Source organism: Corapipo altera, unplaced genomic scaffold (assembly GCF_003945725.1).
Source record: "Corapipo altera isolate COAL_440 unplaced genomic scaffold, ASM394572v1 0, whole genome shotgun sequence".
Classification (NCBI taxonomy): domain Eukaryota; kingdom Metazoa; phylum Chordata; class Aves; order Passeriformes; family Pipridae; genus Corapipo; species Corapipo altera.
The window spans coordinates 29,639,078-29,654,634 of NW_020884872.1; the positions used below are offsets into that span (position 1 = coordinate 29,639,078).

At 40.3% G+C, this 15,557-nt stretch overlaps 1 protein-coding gene across 12 annotated transcripts in view; it reads right to left on the bottom strand.

The window, feature by feature from the left end:
• Positions 1 to 4,381: 4,381 nt before the first annotated feature.
• MAP4K4 (mitogen-activated protein kinase kinase kinase kinase 4) overlaps positions 4,382 to 15,557 on the bottom strand; it is a 171,325-nt gene continuing 160,149 nt past the window's right edge. For all 12 annotated transcript variants that reach the window (XM_027641438.1, XM_027641466.1, XM_027641447.1 and 9 more), the window contains 6 exons: positions 15,339 to 15,473; positions 12,374 to 12,474; positions 11,498 to 11,647; positions 10,505 to 10,664; positions 8,408 to 8,547; positions 4,382 to 7,602 (listed from right to left, as the gene is read on the bottom strand). In XM_027641438.1, coding sequence (XP_027497239.1) covers positions 7,519 to 7,602; positions 8,408 to 8,547; positions 10,505 to 10,664; positions 11,498 to 11,647; positions 12,374 to 12,474; positions 15,339 to 15,473 — 770 coding nt within the window. In that variant the 3' untranslated portion in view covers positions 4,382 to 7,518. The remainder of the gene's footprint in view (positions 7,603 to 8,407; positions 8,548 to 10,504; positions 10,665 to 11,497; positions 11,648 to 12,373; positions 12,475 to 15,338; positions 15,474 to 15,557) is intronic.

The window sequence follows — 15,557 nt, forward strand, 5'->3', positions numbered from 1 at the left end:
TGACTGCTGGCTTCTGTGATTGGCAGTGGGCATGAGTTTATGCACCTCACCAAACAAGAGTTTAAATGATGCCACTGAACAGCTGTGTGACGTGAAATCAATCACTTCATAAAAATCCCTGGTGTTTTCTCTAGTAAAACTAAGATCTGTCCCACTAGCACATTTTGAAAAGCACTAGAAAAATGTTTTTTATCTGAATGGCAGATAATAGATGAATTCAGGCTTAACTTTCCATTTTATTCCATTATTCCATTTTAAAAAATTAGTTTAAAAAATCTATCATAGCAGCACAGTAATGATAATTGCAGTTTAATTAGCCATAACTGATTCTTTATGCCCTGAAATAATTTATTCTCCTTTTATACTTGTCTCTGATATCCATTAGAGTCATTACAACTGTGAGTCTATAATTACATACTTTGCATTTTAACAGTCTATGCCAGTTTGTGCTCTCTTCTTATCTTTCAGCTAATTTCATTACCAAAACATCAAGAAAATTTCCATATGAATTTTCCAGAAGTTCTTGCAATTTGATTGAGGTAGGTCTAGCACTTAATGAAGCCCAGAGAGACAGTTCTTAGAAAGAGCTTCTGTTTGTGCCCACCAGTCTGGCTTTGCCAGCTGCTCTGCTCTGTGTAGGCTGCACCATGATAGTATATCTCCAGTAGGAAGTCTGCCTTCAGGTTTGGGATTACATTTAGGCAACAGGTGGAGGTTAGGACACAACTAAGTGCTTGGGAGAAGAGAGGTTAGATTGTGCCCATAGTGTTTGAAGATAAAACAAATGCTTAACCCTGCAGTGGGGTTGAAAAAGCTCTTGACAAGGCTCTTCTAGGAGGACCCAGGTCCACTTTCTGCCTGGTGGCACCATCAGTAGGAGACTTGGGGTTTCCAAAAGTGAGGACTTCTCCTTGTTGCAAGTAGGCATGCTCTATGTCAACTAACACGCACATGTCATTGCAAGAAAACAGAAGAGGAAAATGTGCATTCCCTCCTCGCTTCTGCTCTCCCGCAGATCTCGCCTTGCTAATGGCTTCCTGTCTGAATTGCCAAAGTTTAGTCAGCAACAGCATCAGGCCCAGAAACGTGACCCTGTGGATCACACTCTATTGCCTTTCATCAAATATCAGGGAGATACCCATATCTGAAGGGGCCAAGATGGTTTAATGGTTGAGTTGAAGGATCTTAAACTAAAACCTGTTTTCTTACTATCTCTCTGACTCACTAAAAGCTCCTAAACACACCATTTGCTCTCTTCTGTCTTTCAGCTTTACCTGTTTGTAAGACTAGAGTCTTGCTACTATAATGACGAGACTCTACCAAAAACTGCCTGTAACTTCCTGGTGACAAGAGTCGACACAAACAGTATTTTACAATCCCTTTGCTCCAACAATTGTTTGAAAGCCCAAAAAGCATTTTCTCCATGGCTAACATGGCCTGGACAAAATTGCTTGGGAGATGTAAATAGTAAAATAAAATGGAAGTGTGGTAATGTCTTTTAAGGGACTAATTATGCTGAACGACAAACATGAGGTTGTGAAATAAAAATTTCACACAGAGGGCAAATAAAATCTGAGCTGTATACAGCAGTTGGAGCAAATTAATCTGACTTTCCTGTGCCATATATTTACACCATAGAATCACAAGAGCTTGAGAATAAAACATTAAAAGTGAATTTCCTGTTAGAATATAACAAAGGAAAAAACCCTGTCATTTCCTCAGCTGGAAAGGGCATACTTTGATTGAGTCAGGGATTGAGTCAGGAAACACCTTCCTCCCTCCTTCTCTCCCGAGTTTATTATTGTTTAGACCAAGAGTGAGATAAACCAGAGAGGTAAGGAGAGTAAGATGATCAGTATTTCTAGAGCAGTTTTCACCCTTTAGGACCATGTGCTGCATGAAGCCACACCATCACAGAGTGAAAATGAAGTGACCTGATGTTCTCCTTTTATTCCCCCAACCAGTAACCTCCACAGCAGAAGTTACAGCCTCCGAGTGGCTGTAACAGCTATGCTGTTTTTGGCCTGACCATGTATTTTCACACTTCCCCGAGCAGCACTAACACTGTAGTGTGTTAAAAAAGACTTGAAAAAAAAAGGTTAAGTCAAAAGAAGGCAGTTGTTACCAGCCTTCCCACCTTTAACGGGTTGGAAATAGGCCAACAGCTGGGTGCTGGCTCAGCAGTGAATTTGTGCATATTGGGAGACAGCTACATCCAACATTTTTACAGCTGCTGGGCACACATGGCTCTTTGAACTTACATCCCTTACATGTAGCAATATAGTCCAGCAGGCAGGGGACACCTCATATAAAGCCAAAATCCTCGTCATAAAGCATGTTCCTCATGTGGCAAAAGAAGTCTTCTCACAGTTAAGTTCCCTCACAGGATTGTTTCCCTGCTGGACTATTTGGAATTGCCAGTCAAAGTAAGAGTCAGCAGCAAGTAAACCAGGCTGGCCATGACAAGTGCTTATTGAATACTGCTTAAGCAGCATGGCACAACTCAGTGCAAGTATTTCTTCAGTGATCTTGGAAGAAGAGAGAAAACAGCTTTGAGCTGAGATACCAGAGATCACAAGGCACTGGATCCTAAGGCAGAAATGAAATGCATTCACATTACTGTAAGTGTATTTGTTGCCACGGACCATTTTGACACAGCAGATTCCCTTGCTGAATGCACAGTGCTGAGTCACCTCTCTGTCTTTGGCTCTTTTCTTGCATTTGAAGTTTCTCCAACTTCAGTCTCTTTTCAGCACTATTACAATCCTCATTCCAGACCACGACATGATTACAAGCAGAAGAATTAACAAGCTCTCTGCACAAAAGATAGCAGCCCACAAAACTAGACTTTCCCCCTTTCATATACAATCCTAATGCTCTAGCACATGCCTTTCAGCAGAGCAACGCACTGGAAAGGGCTGGCTCTTGTAACTTTTTTAATTTGGATTTTTGTTACTTCAGTCTCCTGGGTAAGTGTTCTGCACTTTTCTTTACTAATATTTAACTTATATATTTAAAAGCTTTGTTAAAAAATTGTTTCAAGTGATTCTTTTGAAGTTTGATCATTTCTTTCTCTGGTTTGACTACTGCAGTTGCTAATTTTTAAGATGTACATGTTCCTTTGCTGCACTGTTTGTTATCTTCTGTCCTATGAACATCTCTCTTTCCCTTACGAAGTACAAATGTGGGTGTCTCTCATCACTACCACCTACACAAGTCCCATAGAGGAATGAGATCTGGTGCTTGGTTTCCAATGCTCTTTTTTTTATTTATTCCTTCCTGTAAGTCACAATAGTTGTGCCTTTCTTCACAAGAGTATGAGAGTTTTTTCCCTGTTCTCCATTGCCTCTGCCAGTGCCTGCTGTGAAGCTCACACCTGGGGTTGCTGCTTTCAGTTACTTACTGCATACTGGAACGAGCATCACCTCACATCTATCTTCATGGCTAGATACAGTGCTCATTCAGTTACATCTAAACATGTTTAACTCAGGGAAGTCTTCAAAGAGTCAAGAATGACTGAGGAAAACCAGCAGCTCTGAAGCAGCAACTGGAGCAGAGCCAGCAGGAGCCTGACCAGCAGTTGGCTGGTCCTCATAGTTTTTTAAGCTCAGTCAGTATTTATCCTTGCGGAAGCAGAAAAGCGGTGAGGCTTGAGGATTTCAGATACCTTTGTCCATAGGAAGCAAGTGAAACCCCAAAACATTTTTCAACTTACACCACATCCCATGCCTTCTACAGATGAGAGTGCAAGGAAAGGCAGGGGCCCAGGAGAGTAGACTTCCTCCTCTTCACACAGAGATCAGCCTAGTCGGAAGGAAATGTCTACTGCTTATCTCCACTTCAGAAAACAGACACAGCCTGTGGTGGAAAAACATGGGCAAAGCCCAGCAGAAATCCTGAGGGCGAAAAGAGTGACTATGACTCGGAAAAACTGGCTTTTTTTTTTTGAAGCCGTGTTTTCATGCCACACAAGAATTTGGCTCCAGACTCCTGTTCATTGCACTCTTGACAATAAGGAAGGTCAGCTCACAAAAAACACATGCCTGAAGGCGGTGTAGCAGGAGGGCATGTTCATAACGCATCCAAGTTCGCCTTGTGTAACTTCTTTCTGAAACAACAGGCTTTCATTCCCGTTTCTAAGATTTTCACTGTCTCTTTAAAAGGAAAACTGCAATTCTCAAAAGAGCAACTGCACGAGGAGATTGGGCTTTATGGAAAAAAAAAGAACAACAAAAAAAGCCCTCAAAAGCCCACGTTTATAGTCAAAGTCTCTAAAATTATGAGATTTGACAATAAGGCTTTCATTCTTATGGTAACATGCAACTATGCAACATGCAGCCTGATTTCTGCAGCCAGTAGATAAATACTTTCCACATACAAGAGGTGTCAATTTGACTTTATTTAAGGAAAAACGGGGAAAAAACAGTAATTTCCATAATACACAGAAGACAAGTTAGATAGCACTGCAAAAAAAGGCTGAGTGTTTTACTTGTCACCAGTCTGCTTTGCAGCTCTACGATTAGTAATTTTAATGCAGTTTGTCATTTTGTATTATTGTTTAGCAACTTTATAATCAGCAGAGTTTGGGGTTATAAATCACAAAAAGTGTACTACTACTACTATGAAAAACTAAAAAACCCACAAAAATCACTTTCAAATAAACCATAAATATGTGATGCACATTAGTGTAACAAAACCATTTTTGTAAACATTTTCTCCAACATAACATGTGCATAAGATAAAAAATGAAAACACTGCAGTCATACAAGTTAGGGTTACTTTGACTTAAAGATACAGAAAATTATTACTTATTAAAGCTTAAAACTAAACCTAGGAGCTTTTCTTTTCTTCTTTGCTTACAAAAGCACTGTTTGAAGAGTTCGATGTTAGTATACGGAGTGGTTTTGTAATACTGTTTTTACCTTGCCATGTTGGCACTTCTGCAGAGGCAGAAGCTGCCAGGCGGGCAGACCCACTGAAGGAAGGAGATTTCCACCCTCCTTCAGAGCCACAAAACTTCAACAGCACGTATCCATGACCTGGGCATCCCTACAGCACTGGAGCATCTTCCTCTAGGTGAATAGCATCAGCTTTCAAGGACTAAGTTAATTTTGACCACATAGCACTGGAAGATTTAAATCACGCAGACTGACATTCGATCGAATCAGCTTCGGCAAACTACACTACAGGGCAGCTCTGTGATTACACCCATGTCTACCATCACGTTGCATTTCCAAGTCCCCTTTAGTTCATTATAGTACAAAAGGTTGATCGTTCTTCTGACTGACCACATTGGGCCTGAAAAGAACACATCCTTCACCTTCAACGCTATCCAAAAGTCATACAATTAAAAAAAAATAGTTCTAGGTATTCCTCCGCCAGCAAATGTAAGGCTTTCTTGAGTTTTGAATTTTTTTTTGGGGGGGTGGGGGAGTGGGATTGCTGTGTGCACACACATGCGCTGGAGGTACACATTTACAGCTTGCTTTTCAACCATTTATGATGTCCGAAGGAGAGTCTTCAGCAGCAGCGCTGATTGGGGTTGAAGGATTTACAGCAGTCAGATTTGACACCAAAAGAGGGGTCTGTTGAGTCTGAGCTTTGCAAACTGGGTGTTCTTGGCTCTTAATTGATTGTGTGACCAGTCACTTGAGCCATTGGCTTGACTGAATTGAAGAATACTTATTTAAAAAGCCCTACCTGTCATGCCATGAAGGAAAGTTAACCGCAGCAGAAGACAAAGCCCATGAAACACTGAGAGCCTGTTCACTGAATGAACAGCTTAAGGCAGCTGTCAACAAAGTACCCCACCAAAGGAATTAAGGAAAAAGAAAACAAGAAGGAGAATGGCTGAATCGTGACACTGTGCATTATTACACCAACAGATTATTATACACTCAAGATTTCTCAAGTAATGAACATGTAGCCATTAAACAAATTATTACTCTCAAGACATTTATTACAAATGTCAGAACTTATTCATAAAATAAAACTGACTTAAAATAAAAAAAAAAAAAAGAAAGAAAAAAGCCAGAGCTGGGATCTTACCTCTAAACACAGGTATATGCTGTTTTTATGAATAAGCAGTATTAACTACATTCTTAAAAGAGTTTTAGTGCATTGCATTCTTAAAAAAGAAAAACATCACCGCCCCAAAATGTTTCTTACAACATTTAACAATTTATAGAACTAGCCTAGTTATTTTTACCTGCCTGTTACTAAGCCCATATGTTAGAAGAGTGAAATCTCTGGTTTTAGGCTAAATTCAGAGTTCTATTAAGGATGAAACTGGTTTAAAAAATGCTTGCTTCACCAAATTTTGTAAGCGAATTACATTAATCAGTGTCTCACTGCCATACCGCTACCACTATTGCCCCAATGGACTACTCTCTCCTCCTGCTGAAACTTGCTATGCAATAACAGTCAGAAACCTTTCAATCTGGTAGTTTTGGTATTAAGATTAAATTAGACATTAACGGTTTTCTTCTAAAAACGTATAAACTAAACCACCTCTTTTATTTTATGCATTAAAAACAATGAGGTAGGCACAAAAAATAAACATATGTAGTTTGGATTTTATTTCTCTCTTTTTTTCTTTTTTTTTCTTTTTTTTTTCTTTTTTTTTTTTAGTTCTGCGAGTGCAGACTGTGGTAAAACTGTTGTTGCACTTCTAGGTTTAAACAAAAATTAAACCTTTAACTGAGGCAGTGCTAATACTGTGACATAACCAAGTTCTGGCCTAACACAGAATCATTATAGAAAATGAATTTTTTTTTCCTTTTTTTTTTTTTTAATCATCTGCACATGTTTCAGGCAACACCTGGTACACAGAAAAGGACTAAAGTTATTGGCCAGGCCAAAATAAAACTGCAGAAACAAAAAATCCTAAGAATTCCACCCCGAGTCCCTTCCCACCCTCCCTGTCCCCCAAGAAGAAGTTATCCTAGTCACTGTGTCTTTCACATTTTATAAATATTAACTTCTTAAAACCTGCACCTTCCTCTTTGTCCACATTGTCACATTACAAAAAAGAAATGTCAATTAAATACATTGTTAACATTACTAGACTAGATCTGCCCTCTGTTTCAGCCAGTCTGACTCTCTACACCACTTGTCACCTTCTCTTGCCTGCCTCCTGTCCACTCAACAAACAGCATGTTCATGGTAAGCCTGGTTTGTTTTTCTTCCTTTTTCCCCCCTTCTCTGTTTTAACACTAACAATCTGAGTCCTTCAAAGCCTAGGAATCCTGGAGCTGAAGGGAAAGAAGACCTGTAGCTTTCTAGTGTGATCCCGAATCTCAAAGACATTGTAGCACCTGATGGCAATATCTTTACAGCACCAGCTGCGTCGCAGCCTCAGTTGAAAAACATAAAGAAACCTAACACCAGTGATGCCTGCACACACATTTACACAGAGTGCTGCATTAGTGCAGGTCTGTACTCCAGTTGAAAATAATTCCAAGTTATGAAGATCTCAGGCTCTGGATGTCAGCAATTCCTCTCCAAATCCCACCACTTCTACCAGCTCAGAAGAGAAGTCCTGCCAAGGGTCATGAAATAGACTTGACTACTTCCACCTGACCGTACGGAGGCAAAGAAAACCTGTAAAGAAAAGAGATTGGCAAATTCAACAAGTAGGACAGCAGTGGCTCTAATTTGCCTTCACTATCCCCAATATTGGCAGTGCAATTGCTGTGTCTGGTGGGGATGGAGTTGACGCTCTTCACAGCAGCCTGTACGGTGCTGGGCTTTGCATCTGTGATTAAACAGTGTTGCTAACACACCAGTGTTTTGGCTGCTGCTGAACAACACTTGCACAGCATCAAGGCTTTCTCTCCAGCCCACTCACCCCTAAAAGACCAGTGGGTTGGTATGGCACAGTGCTGGGACAGTTGACCCAAACTGACCAAAGGGATGTCCCATAACATGCAGCGTCATGCGCAGCAATAAAAGCCCAGGGAAAGGGAGAGGACAGGAGGGACATTGTGGTGATGACATTTGCCTTCCCAAACAAGCATTACATGCGGAAAGCATCTGGACGTCCACCTGCCAATGGGAGGTTGCGTATTAACTCCTTATTTTGCCTGGCTTGCAAGCGCAGTCTTTGTCAACTGCGCAGTCTATAGTCCATAGTCTTTGTCAATAGTCTATAGTCTTTGTCAACTGTGCAGTCTATAGTCAACTGTCTTATTAAGTTGACTATATGTCAATCTACGAGTCTTCTTTCCATTTCTTTCTTCCAATCTACCATTCTACCATTTTCTTTCCATTCCATGGGAGAGGGGAGAGAGCTTGAGGCTTGGGTGGGTGTTTGGCTGCTGGTCAAGGTCAACCCAACCCAAGTACCCAATCAAAGTACACGCTTATCATCTTGGCAACAAACTTGGGGAAGGGGGCTGGAACATACCTTGTCATTGCGTTCACACAAGAATTTGAGTCTTTGTGCCCTTTTGTGCATGAACACACCATCCAAGTGTCCAGTTTCCACGGATCGTATTTCTATAGCTTTTTCTCCCCAGCCCATGATCTGGTTAGACCGGATGTATGCTTTGGAAAGAAAACAGCACGTTAGGACACGTAGAAAGCAACATGGAGGAACACAAAAAGCAAGGAACATATTGACGCATTCTAGTAAAATTACCTGCATGTGTGTATTATAGCTACACACATATTCAGAGTACTATTTCTGTCCTCAGAACATTCATGACACCTACAAATGCCTTTTTTTTAATTTCCTTTTTGTGTCTTTTCTGTATTATTTACGTACTTCTTCCATGAGCATTCATGACACAAAGGGAACTTTATAACCTTTAATTAGATGGAGGGAACATTTAGTTTTTACACAGGTTTCTTCTCACAAGTTTGGCAAAGAAACAGGTTAATTAGGTGTTGACTAGGAGAAAGCAGAAGCTAAGGTTTAAATAGACTAGTCCAGTAGGCCTGCAGCATCAGCTCTCTGTCTTACAGTGTTATTTTCCCTCCCTAAAGGAGTTAGTCAGCAAAAACACAAAGAGTGAGAGGGAGTAATACTTCAAAAACTGATTTCCTTGAGAAAGCCAACTGGTCTGAAAAGCATTCTGTATACCTCAAAAAAAGGTTCACATTAAGCTCTCAAAGTAGGAGTATTATTATTATTTGACATACTGCTTTCCTTTGTGTATAAATAAAGCAACAAATCAAACATTTTTCCATATGAATGGCAAAGGGAAACACAGATTGGTAATAGCAAGAGGAAAAAAATCTGCTCTTGATAGCAGGAAGAAAATTAAAAAAAAAGAAAAGTCACCAGCATTATGAAAAAGTGTATTCAAAAAGCAGTTCAACGGATAGTCTTAACGAATGCTGTCAAAAATAACATATGGGAACTTAATGAAGACTAAGCTGTTGCCCCTGATTCACCTGCATACTTAACAGAAAAATAAAAATAACTTCTTAGCCATCAAAATTTAAAAATATTTAATTTTTCAGTACTTCCGTTTGATATCATTTTTTTCATATTATCTTTCAGTGAAATTAAGTCAAATTATCTACTACAGTATAATGTACACCAATAACATTGCACATGCCATCATGATGAAAAACTATCTATTTTTAAATATGCCACTAGTGCTAACTGGGCCAAATAATTTCCAAAATTGTCAGATGAGATGTTCAGATGGTGTCAGCCGCCTCAATCTCATTTACTTCACAAACATTCCAGTCTCCAAAGGCTCTGGAATTTGCCATCTGATAAATTCTGCTTGCTTTTAGATCTAGTCAAGAGTTAACCACAAGATTGAACATGCTGTGCATGAAACTTCTTTAAATTTCCTCCTCCACTGTTGTTCCTGTTGCTCAGACAGCTTATCAGCAGTCATCTCCCAATACATGCATCCATTCCATAGCACGTAAAACACAATGTGCTTGCCCAACAAAAGGAAGGTGTGACCACAGCCCATGCTACACTCTGCACTGAAATACAGCAGCACAAGCAGTAAGAGAGATCCTGGTGTGTACTTGTGTCCATAAAAAATATGCACCCATTTTACTACACTCATTGCTCCCCCTCTCAAAACGACCTTTGAACTGGAGAGATGAGGGAGAATTGTGCTAGGATAGATGAGCCATCTACAGGTGAATAAGCAGACCCACCAAATGAGATACACATTTTGTTATCTATATAGAATTACCCATAACATTTTAGTCATCTGCCACCTTACAGTTTTTATACTGAAAGGTTTCCACAACTCTGTGGCTGTCTAGAAAAAATTCTGCAGCAGTCTACGGAGGTCATGGTGAGTTTTTCAATCATGAACTCCACAACTTTTGGATTTTGCTCATAAAAACTTCAGCACAAAACAGATCCATATGATTACTCTTCACTTTGTGCAGCTGTTTTCCAGGAATAATATAGCAACGACTTCAGACGCAGAAGCAGCAAACTCAATGCTCCTTCCTCCTGCCCACGTGAACACACTCACGGTCCCTAACAGCACATTGTATATGGCTTGCCAGAGGCACTTACCAACTGAAGTTGGCATTTCTCCCCACTGCAGAACCACATCCTTGGTTATCCTTCCATATGTGTTGACATAAACTCCTTCATCCTCGTAGCAGACCAATAGCTCCATCCCATCCGTGTTTGGGAGAATGATGATTGCATGAGGTTGGATACTACTCTGGATCTACAGAGACAGAAGTGAAGAGGAATCTTTTGTTTTAATGTTGCAGAGCCTGTGCTAGAAGAAAGGGCTGAGTGATTTTTATTTTTGGTTCTCGCATTAGGGATTCATAGAATGGCTTGGGCTGGAAGGGACTTTAAAGATCATCTAATTCCAAATTCACTCATTTTAGAAGTGCTAGATCTGCTCCCCTCAAGCTACACACCCTACACAGTGACCAAGACCTGTAAAAACCCTTGGAGCACAAATCCTCTCATCTTAAAGCAGACGTCTAAAACCAGGGAAAATTAATTTCTCTGTAGGTGTGCCTTTTTGTTTTCAATGGGCAGAAAGGGAGTCTGGGGCAAGCAGCCCTAATGCAGACCTCAGACCTCTGCACTGCATTGAACAGTGCTTGGGGTGGCCCATCTGACACCTCTGCGTACAATGAACAACAGGAAACTGTGGCAGCTAAGGCCACCTGGCCTTTGCTAACCCTGTTGAAACTCATCAGTGGGCTGTTGTGTCATTTTTGCTGCTGGGCATTTGCAATGAGCTTGGCCATTTAGCTGCTAGCCCTGAAACTGTCATGTGGGCCCACATCGGATCTGAGTGGGCAACTCCCAACCATAGAGACATTCTGGCCATGAGGAAAGGACTGACATTGAGGCACAAACCCCTAAGCACGCATGGCTGCATCTCCTTAAGACTTGTCCGCCCAATTCACCACTGCAAGCATTTGGCAGTGATCCACAGGGACTGCCTGACATATTGGTCATTTGAGGAAAGGAAGGGGTGGGGGGCAAGGGGGTTGATATACCAGAAAGAAAAAACCCAATCCCAGCAGCAGCTCTTACATGTGTTGGTAGATAAATATCATAGACCGATCCTGAATCCACATCAACGGCATGGAAACCAGCGCAGGAGCCATAGATCACTTTTAGTCTCTGACCCTCTTCTACGGTTAGATCCACCAGCAATGGTTTATGTACCAGTTCTCCAAATGACTGTGAGACAAGCATCAGAGAGATTTACTTAACTGCTTAGAACAACAATGGGCTTTATAAAAACATGCTCGAATGCACACATTATGGGTTTATTCCTCCACGTGCCTCAGGTCCCCAGCCACCAGACCAGTTAGGCTAACATATCTCTCGTGGACAAGGACAGATTACTCTGCAAACTGCTACATTTCAATCGCCTAAACTATTTTATGTGGGGTTTACTTGGTCTGTTTGCTTTTTTAATAAAAATTGTTTTCTCAAAGTTCAGGGCAATTTGACACTCCTGTAGTACTTACTTCAATCTGCACAATGAACAGTAACTGTCTGTAAATCAGTCTGGCAATTATATCAAGCCATCTAACTTCTTTCCGGCAGCATTCAAAAAAAATCCTGTAACAATGCTGAGTATCACTTCATAACTTGTTCTGCTCAAACTAAGAACTTTAGACTCAATACACTTCTCTCCGTCTCGTGTTTTATTTACAGAGAGATCAAACAAAAAGTTGTGATATTATGTCATTTACTAGTTTATGCTTGGTCACAATTCAGACCTTTAAGTACTGCCTCTTAGAACTAAAATAACTCCTAAATTAATGTAATACCAAGTTTGTGGAGATTTACTGAAGAACTTGTAATATGGCCACGATAAAATGTCAGAACATTTTCATAATAGGGGTAGTTGCAAGCGGCTATGAGAAAATCCTACGTTTGGCTGAAATATACTGTTACCTTAAAGGCCATAAATTTATGGTATGGCTTTGGTGCCCATGCATAGACTTCCACAGAACTCTTCAATGCAATTACCAAGAACTTGATTCTTTCATATTTTACTGAAATTAAAGAAAACAAGAAAGAATTCAGCAGTAATTCTAAATTCATTCCAATTACTTCAAGAAAGCAGAAAATTTATGTAAGTATGAAAAATACTGTCATTTTGAGGATTTAGTAACACTGCATTTTAGGACTGTTAATTCTATGTAGTTAAGAATGTTGATACATTTATGCCACAAAAGTCATTATTAGTAACTGAACATGTCACCATATTTAGAATTACCTAGTCAGTACACACTTATTTACACTTATTTTTTTCCACATTGGACAGTGCTAATTCATCAAGACAAGAAAATGAGTTTTCAGATAGGGACATTTCAATAAAAGAAGGCTGTGACTGTGGAAGAGTGTATTGGCAGTTCCAGTCACAGCACCAATACTGTTACTTTAAGCTGATGGCAAAATTCCCCAGAGGTAGGAGGAAAAAAAGAAATTTAAAAAAATAATATTAAGAAACAACCCAATTTCAACAGCAAAAGGCAAGTTTGATAATGGAGAATTTTCCTTTGTCCCTAAAGTCTGAGATAACTCATTTGAGAAAAAGGAAAAATACCCACTTCATTTATCAGAAATAAAGTGTCATTACATAGTGATCCACAGATGCTCAAATACATCTCTGTTGCCTCATTCAAACTGCTGGCTAAATTAACCATCAGAAAAGGTCTGTTCTGGACATTCCAGAAGTGTTGTTGGATTTGTATTTCCAGCTACCATCTGGATTTGGGAAGGAACAACTTACAGATATTTAAGTTTGTTTACGTGTTTCCAGCATTCTTTCCCATTTCCACAGGGAAAGAAAAAAAATTAGCATTATTTAGATGATAGTGCAACCTTTTTAGCCCAAGTTTTAGAGGAATATAACACTTCTCCAAAACAATGTATAATTGTATAATTCCATGCACCTTCCCCTTCTGCCATTATATCTCCCAACCAAAACTAATTTTGAAACACATTAGGAGTGAAAAACTCAAAACCTGTGAGAACACTTCTTTAATGAATGCTGTTTTAATGTCTTTTAGACACCCTACTTCTGTACAAGCCTGCAGTTATTTTCTCTTGGTAAGCAACAGGTAGACCAAGCTAATACTTGCTTTTTTCACTGTGCAGGAAAGCAAGACTACTGAATTAGAAGTGTTAAAGGACTTGACACTTTTTCAACAGACAAAAATGTCTCTCAACTTCCACAGCTGTACCGACTAAAACAGAGCTTTTGTTCAGTCTTGTCTTGCTTACAAGACTTCCTGGAATTTTTTTCGGGGGGAAGAGAGGGGTGTTGAACAAAACCACCTTATCTGTGAAAGCAGACATTTGATAACAGTCATTCTTTGCTCTGGATGCTATCTGGGAATTCACCCAAATCTTAAGTTTCAAAAGAGCAATTTATCATTTAGAGGAGCCAAAAGTTGCCTGAAGCAACTGAAATCCATAAATACCACTTCACCCTTATGTCTGAGACCCCTGTTGCATCAAAGAGACAAGGAAGTGATCAGTGCCAGCTGCCTTGGTGACAGCGTCCAGACTGCGAACCCAACTTGGGAACTGAAGCAGAGCTGTCAAAGAGCCCTCTCACTACCTGAAGAAGTCTACTGTATTTCTATGGTTCAGAGGGAAGTTCAGTGTCAGGCTGCAGCCCAGCATAACAAACCTCTCTTCAATTGGAAGAGAATGCTCTTTGTTTCAGATGCTTCCCTGCTGGAAAGCCTCCTTTCAATAGCTGTTGATGTATTGTTAACAGGCCACTTTATTATGCTGCTGACACCCTGGGGTATGATACCAGAGCATTATTACTTGTTTTCAGGGTCAAGCTCCTGGTTCAGCAGTCACTTACTGCCACTGCTATTGATTACGCCTCATTAGCAGATTTCTCCAAGAGCACACGCATGACAGGAGGAGACTGAGAACAGTTTGATTGCTGGTGTTCCACACTGACTGACACAGATGGAAAGGAACTGAGCTGGATCTTGGAAGAAAATCAAATCAAAGGCAACATCCAGTGCCCCTTAGGATGCACCATGAAACTGAAGCAGGAGCAAGAGCTCTTGGTTCATATCCCCACCTGCAGGGCAGCAGGCTCACTGCATACTCCACTGGTTGTGAATGCTGCATGTCTTTCACTAGCTTTGGTGGAAATTTCTACAGACAAATCCATTTAAATTACTTAAAACCACTCAAAGGGCACCTGCCTAGTGAAAATACTCTTCATCCTGTAACTCTACTGCAATGAATCTGAGACAGCATTAGGGAATTTCATGAGCTTAGAGGAATCGATGAATCATCTTGAAGTTAAACATATGCTTCTGTTTCCAGATACCCTCCCAAATGTCATGCAGTAGTTGGGCTTCCTTTCTCCTCCAATGCCTTTTTTTTTTCCTTTCAATTTTTTCTCCACCAGTATTTAAAATATACATTAAAGAGAGACTTTTTTCAATCTATTCCAGCTTGTAAATTCACCATGGTAAGAGGTCAGGGAAACTTGTTGGTGAAGAGAACTGTTGCTGGGGACAAGAATCCCTCTGTTATTTAAAGGGTCTAAGAGAGATGGTGAAATATTACCAGTCCTCACTGCCTGTATCAGCACCTTTCTAGAAGTTGCATCCATTATGGGAAGCAGACAGATGAGGATTTGCACCCTCTCCAGCTCACAGCCCATCATCCCATCACAAAACCTCTCTCATTATCTCAATTTAACCCCATAACTTGCCATCTATTCTGGTGCTTTTCCAGCAAAACTCACCTTGAGGAATAGGTAAGACAGCTGTAAATAAAACCAACCAAACCTTAAACCTAGTAGCTACATGCACTGTAGTTCTCTTTCTCAGCCATCTTTTATCCTGACTATTTGATTACTGTATTTGCTACTCACCAACTTTATAGTGCACACAGCCTTCCAAGTCGCCCACCGTTGTCCAGCCCTGTTTCTTTTCTACTTCAGGGTCGTTGTGAAGGATTTTATTTCTTAACCAGGACAAATAGTAAACTCGCAACTTGTTCTTCTTACCTGGCCACAAAATGAAAAAAATTGGTTTATCTCCACAGGAAGATACTTACAAAAAGCCCTGCCAGGCAAACAGAAAGCCCTGCA